The sequence below is a fragment of the Phaseolus vulgaris genome, chromosome 3, assembly GCF_051622355.1.
Source record: "Phaseolus vulgaris cultivar YP4 chromosome 3, ASM5162235v1, whole genome shotgun sequence".
In the NCBI taxonomy this organism is placed as follows: domain Eukaryota; kingdom Viridiplantae; phylum Streptophyta; class Magnoliopsida; order Fabales; family Fabaceae; genus Phaseolus; species Phaseolus vulgaris.
The window spans coordinates 8,719,650-8,730,322 of NC_143500.1; the positions used below are offsets into that span (position 1 = coordinate 8,719,650).

The 10,673-nt window shown below is 33.2% G+C and overlaps 1 protein-coding gene across 1 annotated transcript; it reads left to right on the forward strand.

Moving 5' to 3' along the window:
- The first annotated feature begins 4,030 nt into the window (after window positions 1–4,030).
- On the forward strand, window positions 4,031–10,470 carry LOC137806477 (potassium transporter 6). Its single transcript, XM_068606615.1, has 8 exons — window positions 4,031–4,588; window positions 4,695–5,187; window positions 5,276–5,329; window positions 6,271–6,531; window positions 6,614–6,666; window positions 8,586–8,709; window positions 8,803–9,057; window positions 9,359–10,470. The coding sequence occupies exons 1-8, from the start codon at window positions 4,550–4,552 to the stop codon at window positions 10,396–10,398; spliced, it is 2,319 nt and encodes a 772-aa protein (XP_068462716.1). The 5' UTR covers window positions 4,031–4,549; the 3' UTR covers window positions 10,399–10,470.
- The last annotated feature ends 203 nt before the right edge of the window (window positions 10,471–10,673 follow it).

The window sequence follows — 10,673 nt, forward strand, 5'->3', positions numbered from 1 at the left end:
CCAACAAACTTGGTTACAACGAGTACTCTCACATCTCCAAGTTACAACGAGTATTATCACATCTTAAGTTACACCTTCTTAACCTCTCCTTGAGATTAAGAACTCTAAAAAAAACAAAGAATATTCTCAAAGAGAGAACAAAGAAATATCACAAGGGTATAACTTCAAAAAAAAAATCAAGAATTACAATGATTTAACACTCAACTCAAAAGATTAGAAGCTCTGACAGCTTGATTAGATGCTTACTATAACTCTTTTGTAACTTTAGCAAGATCACTTGAACATCTTGAATTACTTGGCTTGCTCTTACTTTCATTTTTCACCTTGAGTCCATATAGTTTTTTAAATTTGTCCTTTAATACTTAAATTGGTTAAGTTTGGATTTTGCAATATCTTCATATATTTATCTTTTTAGTGATAGATGCTAAAAATAGAAAGCTTAGATTTCAATCTTTCAATTTGGTTTTGATTTCCATTTGGTAATTTGACAAAAATAGGATTAATTCAATGATATGAAGTGAAATAAGTTAAGGATAAACAAATGTGATCAATAGCATCACTATCAATAATACAAGAACTGAAACAATAAATAAAGTTATTACCAGTTTGTGTTGTCATGTTGGAGGGAATAACAAAGACTTGACTAGAAACATTGTCACTGGATTTGGCTTATTGTAAAAGAGTTAACAATGTTTGATACTGCTTAAGAGTAAAACCAATTTGTTGAGTTCCACTTCTGACTTTGAACCTTCATGATTCTGCTCATTATTATTAAAATTTGTATTCTGAAAAACTACATTAGTATGACTTTGATCATGGTTCTATTTTTAAACTTGAAATGAGGTAGAAAGTCATGCTTTTTATAGCAGGTATCAATGGTATGTCTTGTCTTTCCACAATGACTGCAAATTTTGGAAGTATATAAACTTTCTATTTCGTATCCACCACCTCTGCCATAGGTTGTAGCATTGTTTTTATAACCTCCTTTGCTAGTAGATTGCAAACTCTAAGGATGGATTATCTGATGAACTAACATGGTAAGGTGAACACTGATCTTGTGAGGGATCAACAACTTTACCTATGGATAAATGTAGCAACTAGAGCTCTGAAGTGAACTTTAAGTCTAACTCAACCTCATAAAATCGGCTTATAAGGTGACGTTTGCACCCACATATATACTATGAAATGTCCTAATCTTTAGTCGATATGGGATCTCCAACACACCCCTCACGCCGAGACTGTCAACTCGTGCGTGGGACTACATATTGTGGGTGGTATAACAACCCGATAGCGGGTAGTCTGATAAGCCCAACAAACAATCGCTAGGATAGACTCTAAATGGCTCTGATACCATATGATAAAATATAATAGAGATGAACAAAAGAGAATAGAGATGAACAAAAGAATAAAAGGAAGACAAAGGATATGAAAATGAATATCTCCACCATTATTCTTAGAATCAAAACAAAAATAGTCTAAATATATACCAACAATACACTCATTTTAGGTCTAACTAAAGAGATAAATAATCAATAAATAAATAGTAGAACCATGACAAACAAAGACAAAATAAAGGTTATTCACCCCTATAAAGAGAAACAACTATGAAATAGAAAAGACACAATTAATATTAACATCCTTCTATAACTCTTGTTTCCATATCTTTTAATAAAAATATAATATAGATTTTCAAAACACCTTCTAAAGCTTCAACTTAGATCAAATCAACACCATAACTTATTTTGATTTCCTAGAAGATTCTTATTCCTCAATTGATTCGTTCAAATATAGGAGAAAACTCACTAAAAAAAAGGGAAAAATCAACCTATGAGAGGACAAAATAACTTATTTAAATGAAGTTACTATCTTGATCTACTGTATGAAATCTACAAATATATAAAAGATGGATTATCAACTAATTCTTAAGCCCATAGAGAACTCAAAATTTATAGATTTAGAAAGATAAATTTAAAATAAAAATAAATTACTTTAAATCTATTTATAACTTGTTTTAAAAGATATTTTTTTATTTAATGTAAATTCATATCTTTTAATATAAATGAATTGGGTCTTACGTTAAAGATTAATTTTGTTTGTGATAATATTATTGTAAATGGTTCAAAGTTTAAAGACTTTTTAGACAACATAAGAATTAAACATTGTAGAATTGTTTGTTAAGTAAATAAATGTGTATTTTCAAAAGTTAAAAGATTAATTTTATTTGTGATATATAATGTGTTTAAGTGTATTAACCCATTAGATTTTTTGTATGAGGAGGTTTTAATTAGCAAACAATATAGACAATCAGTGTATGAAGTTAAAAAGATATAATTAAGAATTAAGAATTCAATACACTTGATTAACTCGTTTTTAATAATAAGAAAGGTAAATAATTTGAGGTTTTTTACCAATTTGATAAAATTTTATCTCTTAATAATTAAAATTGGTAAAAAATTTAAAAATCATCGAAATGAATAAGTTGTATCAACATGATACGACTTTAGTTAAAATTTGATTATACTCAATTTGTGTTATGAGTTCAAAAATACTATAATCGTGTCAGATTAACACTACTTTTTCATAAGAAGTTGTGTCATTATCTTAGCACGACTTCTCTTTATAGTTAAGTTGTAAGATGTTGATATGATTTATCCATTTCAATATTTTTTTAAATTTTAATTATTAAAAAATAAAATTACATCATATTAATAAAAATCTCAAAAAATTAAAAAATTGTGCATCACTACTTTTCCAAGCCACAGGCAACAACTTCACCACAAAAGCTAAAAAATTTCTTTCTTTCAAGTCTATATCTTGTCACCCTATGGTTTAGTGTGTCTCTGTCACTTTCTCTCACGCAAGGTTTCTGTCTCTCTTTAAGAAAAGATAAAAACACACCCAAAAATATAATATTCATAATGTCTCCCGTACAAATAACTACATAGTTTTTAGAACATGCATTTCCAAAAAATATTATTAAATTAGTTTTTTATTTGCTTTTAATAAATTTTACAACTCAATTTATTACCACCATTTTTATTACGGTACTAATAATATTTAAGAGACTTTTCTTAAAGTTGGACACGAGATATTTAAAAAACTGATTAAAACATAAACTAACTTTTAAAAAATAGCTTACTAATAATATATCGAATTAATACAGTACTATTTGAAACTTCTATTGGCCATATGAGGAGACAAAAAAATATTGGATTAATTTTATTATATATGATGGAATTTGATTGTGAGTAGATAAGTTGTCCAAGCTTCATTACTAGTTCTCTTAGTTTAAGATATGTAATTTTATTGTATGCTTAGAAAAAAACAATTTTGTCATCACAAATAGTCTTTTTTGTACTTAAGTATTATAACTTATAGATGTTCAGACAAATTTCCTTACAAATGATTTTATGAAAGAAAAAAGTAATTCAGATAAATTATAGGAGAATTTCCTTATAAATTATTTTGTACATACGTTAATTTTAACTTATATGTTATATTTCTATTTTATCTATTTAAAGAAGTTTATAGAAAAGCTTCTAAAAAAAGGAAGCGTAAAAAATACATGTTATCCTAAAATAATAATATTACTCTGTATAATTTAGTGAAATACTTTTTCTAGACGTAAGAAATGTGTGCCATGCAGAGATATACAGCTAGCATATTTCTTTCTTTCTATATGAAAATATTTATTTCCTTTTTTTCTCACAACTACTCTTGATTCCTTGTTTCAGAAATAAGTTCCCTACTATGCCACATATCTTAGGACTCAACACTGATTATAATTCTTAAGACTGATGAAAAAAAATGCAAGAGACATAATCACGAAATAACAGCGAAAAATAACAGAATTTAACGTGATTCGGTGGTAAACTGTAACTTATACTTATTACAATTATAAAGTTTTCATTTCTGTCACTCCTATAATTACAATAATTTCTTTAAATATAAATTATAAATTAACATAATGATTAAACTCATTCACTAAATAAATATGTTGTTTAATCAACCCAACTCAATTGCTTACAAAATGGAAAAATTTTAATGTGTTTGGCTATGCAGTTGTTAAAATAAGATTTTTCTTTCACTAACTATTATGGATGGCTTTGTTCCTTACTAAGGCCTACTTGTCGCCATTGATGGCTGTTAAACTGCTGTATAGGATTTGTGTTAAACTGAGATAACTTTTTTCACTCTTGTATTAAAATAATCAAAACGATGTTTCGCGTGTATCTTCCTAATTCTCAAAAACACATGCACAACTGGGACCTCCTTGAATCCTTGAATGCGTTTGAAACTCCATGATGGATCTGGAAAGTTGAATAAAGTAATATAAAATAGAGACAGCTTTATTTTATTTTTGAGAATTATTCTGTCAAGGTGTCACACTTTTTTAAGATATATTAATTCCTTTATATGTCATTTTTTTTCCTATGTGCTACTAACTGGGAAGGGAGAGCTTTTGCAGCAACTGGGTCTTATAAAAAAGCCTATGGTTTTCAGTTTGTATGTTTAAAATGGTTCGCTAAGATTTCTAAGAGCATGTGTCATGGATCTGGAACGTGGGATTCTTCAAAACTCTTCTAAGGTGAATTGGGCATGCTAAAAAATGTGCAGAGTTTTTCTTTTAGTATTATTTTTTTGTTAATTTGAACCATGTTAGTGTTGAACCAGAATGTTGGTTTTTTTTGTAGGGGAAAGAATCATGGAAAACTGTTCTGACTCTGGCATATCAGAGTCTTGGAGTTGTGTATGGAGAGATAAGCACTTCACCACTCTACGTGTACAGGAACACCTTTGCTGAAGATATTGGCCACTCTGAGACCAACGAAGAGATTTATGGTGTTTTGTCTTTGGTGTTCTGGACTCTTACATTGGTGCCTTTGGTGAAGTATGTGTTCATAGTGCTGAAAGCTGATGACAATGGTGAAGGTGGCACGTTTGCACTGTACTCTTTGCTGTGCCGCCATGCCAAAGTTGGTTTGTTGCCTAATTGTCAATTGGCAGATGAGGAGCTATCGGAGTACAAGAAGCATAGCTGTGGCGTGGCAGCAGAGAGAAGCCTTGCCTCCAGGCTCAAGTCCTTGTTGGAGAGGCACAAGGTCTTGCAGAGGATTTTGCTGGTGCTGGCTTTGTTAGGGACTAGCATGGTGATTGGTGTTGGAGTCCTTAAACCTACTATTTCTGGTGATAATGACAACTTTGGTTTTGTTTTGATTTGGGATATGATCTTTTGGGGTCTGTTGGTTACATAGTGTTATTTGTTTCAATGCAGTTTTCTCGGCTGTGTCTGGACTAGAGCTTTCGATGTCCAAGGAGCATCACAGATGTAAGTTCATTATCAAGACTTTCTGTGTTTGGTGATGGCATGTTTTTGTTCATCCTTGCTTAGTGATCAAAGGAAATTTATTTGGGACTTGAATTTTCTCTCCTTTCAATTACTTCTTCATTAGTAATTTTATCTCCGTGTTTATGTTCTCGTTTTATCTTCTTGCCTAAGAAAACGCAAATGATAGTTTTCTTCTATCTAGACTTTGACTAGAGAAACTTTTATGGTTTCAGTGCAAACTGAAGTGAATCGCTCTATAGGTTATTCCAGTTCATGGAAAAAGCTTATCAGATCGGATTTTCTCTACTGACATCCTCCAAAAGTTTCTATTAGAACTTAATGAGTTTATAGGTATGAGGAAGAGGGGAGAATTGCTTTGATTTAGTCAAGTTTTAGTGATTAATTTTAGACATTAATTGAAACTTAAATTATGTTGATAAAGAAATTCTCATATTGACAAAGATCTATTGTAATCTTATGCTTTTCTGCATTATCACTCTAATATTCCTAGAATATCAAGCTATATTGGTACTATTTCGAAAGCATTTCTGCTGATGTGAGTGGTCGACAGAGGATTGTCTGATATTGTTGATTCAGCACTCTAAGTATCTTATATGGCAATGGAAAATTCTTTTGTTCCATTGTGATTGCTTCCTAGATTGGGAATTGGGACTACCACAAGGCTAAAGTGGACTTACATGTCCATCCCAAAATTTGATGCTGTTTGAAAATTGGTCGATGTGTAAAGATCTTAAGAGAAAGGATAAGATCATAAAAATAGTGGCTGTTCTGCTATAAGCTTGTGAAATTACTTGATTTATGTTAACTTACCACATATTTAGTATTTTTTTTATGTGCATTTAGAACTTCAATGCCACAATTCTCCTTTATCCGAGACATAGGTCACATGACTCACTAGTGGCACTTGTAAAACATGACAGATGTAGAAGTTCCAGGTGCATGTATCATATTATTAGGCTTGTTTGCCCTTCAACGTTATGGTACAAACAGGGTTGGCTTCTTGTTTGCTCCCATAGTTTGTGTGTGGCTATTCTGCATCAGTGCCATTGGTGTATACAACATCTTTTACTGGAACCCTCAAGTGTACAAAGCACTCTCTCCATATTATGTTTTCCAATTTCTAAGGAAGACCAGGAGAGGAGGATGGATGGCCCTGGGTGGAATTTTGCTGTGCATAACAGGTTCATTTGTTTGCTTTGTGATTGACTAACTTAGATTTATGCCAATTTTCTTGTTTCCTAACGCATTCTTTCAAATTTTCAGGATCAGAAGCCATGTTTGCTGGTCTTGGGCACTTTTCTCAGCTATCAATCAAGGTATGCTACTTTACAATTGGTTTCTGTTGAAATAGGATTGGTGGTTGATCTGCTTCACTATGGAAACAGTAGAATACCATGAATTGATTTGAAGCTTGACATCTTGAAATTTTCACTCCACTCCACTCCAAAATTAGTAGTTACTCATCACTGTTGTTTGACATGACAAATGAATGTTAGCTACTATCATATGTCACCCATGTTCCTTTAAGACAGATATCTTAATTTCAATCTGTTTAAAAGTGAAATCTAACATCTATAACCCATCTTGGTGATTGCTACCCTGGTTAGACACACATCTGAAGAGGAGGTGTTGGGAAGTTTCACCTCTTCTGTCATAATTTTTGGAGGTGCGGCTTATGTATTGTTAGACAACTTCATCTACTACCGATTGGTTTTAAGTTGAAATTTACAGGGGCATCTAAGCATAGTGATATTTTAGCTCCTACTTGTTTAAATTAATTTTGGCTATATAATATTTTCTGAGTATTTCAAAACATTTTCCATTGCCGTTACTAATTTTATAGGTATTGTTAGATGTTGGTGAATTTTTGTGAATGACTTTTTAGCTAAGAATCTAGGTCTACCAGTGTGTCCTTCTTTAGAAGGTATCATTTTCTTCTTTTCCATGTCTTACTTTTTTACTTTATTCCTCAAATATTTCCTGCATTTATTTTTTCCACCTGAACTTGTCCATTTCCCCGTTCAATTCCTTGATAGACGTTTTTATTCGTCTTATAAGTTAACTTGTTACTTGTTAAAAATTTGATGGCTTATGGGGAAAGGCATTATTCTTTTTTTTTATAAAAATTTTTCATGTTAGGCATCACTATGCTACTTGACATCTCAGATAGGCTGACACCTCAAGTAACAACAATCATTTGTCATCACATAAAAAAAGTATTATTAAAAAAAAAAAAAATACACAAATATGGGGGGATTAGACCAAAACTCATATGTTAACAAAAACGATACATAGGTAGACTATACTTATTAATAAAGAATTCTAATAACAAGCTAGATGGAAGTCTATTATACCAATGAAAGGATTCTCTATGAATAAATCCTAAATTAGCCAACTTATTAGCACACGCATCCCCTTCACGAAAAATATGAGTAACCCTAAACCTGATTTTTCCACAGTAATTAAGACAAGTATTCCATCGATTATGACGCATCCAAGGAACATTTGTCCTAGCAGTAAACGCAGCACAAACCAAGGCAGAGTCACATTCCAGCCAGACATTAGTAAGACCCAACTTTTGAGCTTCCTCCAAAGCATATATAACTCCATAAAATTCAGCAACCAAAGCAAAACGTCAAGAAACGCAGAGAAAGCTCCAATAAACTCTTCCATACTCCCACGGAAAATACTTCCACAAGCGGCAAGACTTGGATAACCCCTAGCAGCCCCATCAGTGTTAATTTTAACTCAGCCTGATGAAAGAAACTACCATCTACCAAGAAGAGGACGTAGAACTTGACCAGTAAGAGGGTTAATACCAAAAAATTGAGCACATTGAAATCGAACATATCATTCTTCATTGAAGCTTTAGACGAATTACCCACTAGACAAATAGAAAAAGTTATCACAGCTAGCTTAACCAATTTAACCAACGGACTACCATCACTCTTAATAAAAGAAAGAAAATCATCCTTATTAGAGAAATCATAAGTAGGAAAAATGTGTCGAAACCAATTCCAAATACGCAAAGCATTAGCACATTCAAAAAATAAATGTTGAATAGATTCCTCTTGCTTTTCGCAAAACGTACACATGAAACAAATATGCAGAGCTTTATTTTGAATATATTGATCTTCAACATTGGTATTTTTTATTATTTGTCTAGTTCTTTAGTTAAATAGATTTCCAAATGCATACTTTGTATTTTGTCTGATGAATGTTCAAATTTCTGCAGATTGCTTTCACCTCTTTGGTTTATCCATCTCTAATTCTCGCTTATATGGGGCAAGCTGCTTATTTTTCTAGACATCATGATGTTGAGCAAGAGTATCACTTTGGCTTTTATGCATCTGTTCCAGGTAGGCAGTATAATTTGGTCTTTCGGAGGTGTAGATGAAAAGGATGGTGAATTTCATCAATGCTTGGAAGATTTGACTGTTTTTGTGTTTCAGAGAAGTTGAGATGGCCCGTTCTTGTGATAGCCATTCTTGCTGCAGTTGTGGGAAGCCAATCCATCATCACTGGAACTTTCTCAATCATCAGGCAATGCTCTGCATTGAGTTGCTTCCCTAGAGTGAAAGTGGTTCACACTTCATCCAAAATCCATGGACAAGTATACATACCTGAGATCAATTGGCTGTTGATGCTCTTGTGTTTGGCTGTAACTATTGGTTTCAGAGACACAAAGCTTATGGGTAATGCATCAGGTAAATTCACTATTACATTAATATTGAAGCAATACTTATAAGGAACCACCTGAATTAAGAGGGTAGCATTTACTACTTGAGTAGTGTTAGCAACACTCTGTCATTGGAAACTACAAAAAAGCAACAGTGGGATTCATTAAATAACAAGTGAGACCTACAAAATTTTGAGATTTTCAGTAAATTTTAGTCAATAATGAAGTTAGAGATTGTGTTGCTAACATTTCTGTTGGGTCACAACTAGGGGGAGTGTGATATAATAGCCGTATCATATACCTTCTTATGACTGTACTGTGCACAACAGGTTTGGCAGTTGTCTCAGTGATGCTAGTCACCTCTTGTTTGATGTCACTGGTTATGGTAATCTGCTGGCACAAGAATGTTCTGCTTGCAATTGGGTTTGTTCTCTTTTTTGGCTCCATTGAGGCTCTCTTCTTCTCAGCTTCTGTGATCAAGTTCTTTGAAGGAGCATGGGTGCCAGTTGCTTTGGCATTTGTGTTTCTTTCTGTCATGTGTATATGGCACTACGGCACTCTCAAAAAGTATGAATTTGATGTTCAAAACAAGGTTTCAATCAGCTGGTTACTCAGCCTTGGCTCTAGCTTAGGCTTTGCAAGAGTACGTGGGATTGGCCTTGTGCACACTGAGCTAGTGTCAGGAATTCCCGCTATTTTCTCCCACTTTGTGACCAACCTACCAGCATTCCACCAGGTCCTTGTTTTCCTATGCATCAAGCATGTGCCAGTTCCACATGTTAGACCTGAGGAAAGGTTTCTAGTTGGTCGTGTAGGTCCAAGAGATTTCAGAATCTACAGGTGCATAGTGAGATATGGATACCATGATGTCCACAAAGATGATAACGAGTTTGAGAAAGACCTTGTGTGCAGCATAGCAAAGTTCATACAAGCAGAAAGTGGTGGATGCAACTCTTCAAATGATGAGCCTGAAAAGGGTGGAAAAATGACAGTTGTTGGAACCTGTTCTACTAGCCACCCCCTTTTGGTGAATGACAAAGATGAGGTTGATGTGGACTTAGCTGAGACCTCAGAAGCAGACAAGGTGATGAAACCAAAGAAAAGAGTGAGGTTTATTGTGCCTGAGAGTCCAAAAATTGACACTAGTGCAATGGAGGAGTTGAAAGAGCTGATGGAAGCCAGGGAAGTTGGAGTGGCCTACATTATAGGACAGTCCTACATGAGAGTGAAACCAAGGTCCAGCATGCTGAAGAAGTTGGTTATAAATTTTGGGTATGAATTCTTAAGGAAAAATAGCAGGGAGCCTTCCTATGTACTTAGTGCTCCTCATGCATCATCTTTGGAGGTTGGGATGGTGTATCATGTTTAATTTTATGTAGAGTAACTAATCATGTACATCTTATCATCTTGTATCCATAGTGTACAAATCTTGACTTCCTCATTTTTGTTCTACTATTTCACAAGCTCAAGTCTTTTCACTCTCATCAACCTTACATATGAAATTAAGTGAAAGATTTTGTTCAAAAAATTATTAAATTTAGAAAAAAAAACAAACTTTATACTGTTATAAAACGGAGGGCAAAGAAGGTCTTCTTCTCGAGGCCAGAGTCATCAGTGAGATACCACTTTGGAAGAGTTAAAATT

Bases quoted from the DNA above. Each gene is read 5' to 3' on its own strand.
- LOC137806477 (XM_068606615.1), top strand. From the start codon at position 4,550: ATGGATCTGGAACGTGGGATTCTTCAAAACTCTTCTAAG. The intron at 8,710-8,802 runs GTAGGCAGTATA...TTTGTGTTTCAG, and splicing joins CTTTTATGCATCTGTTCCAG to AGAAGTTGAGATGGCCCGTT. The intron at 9,058-9,358 runs GTAAATTCACTA...TGTGCACAACAG, and splicing joins GCTTATGGGTAATGCATCAG to GTTTGGCAGTTGTCTCAGTG.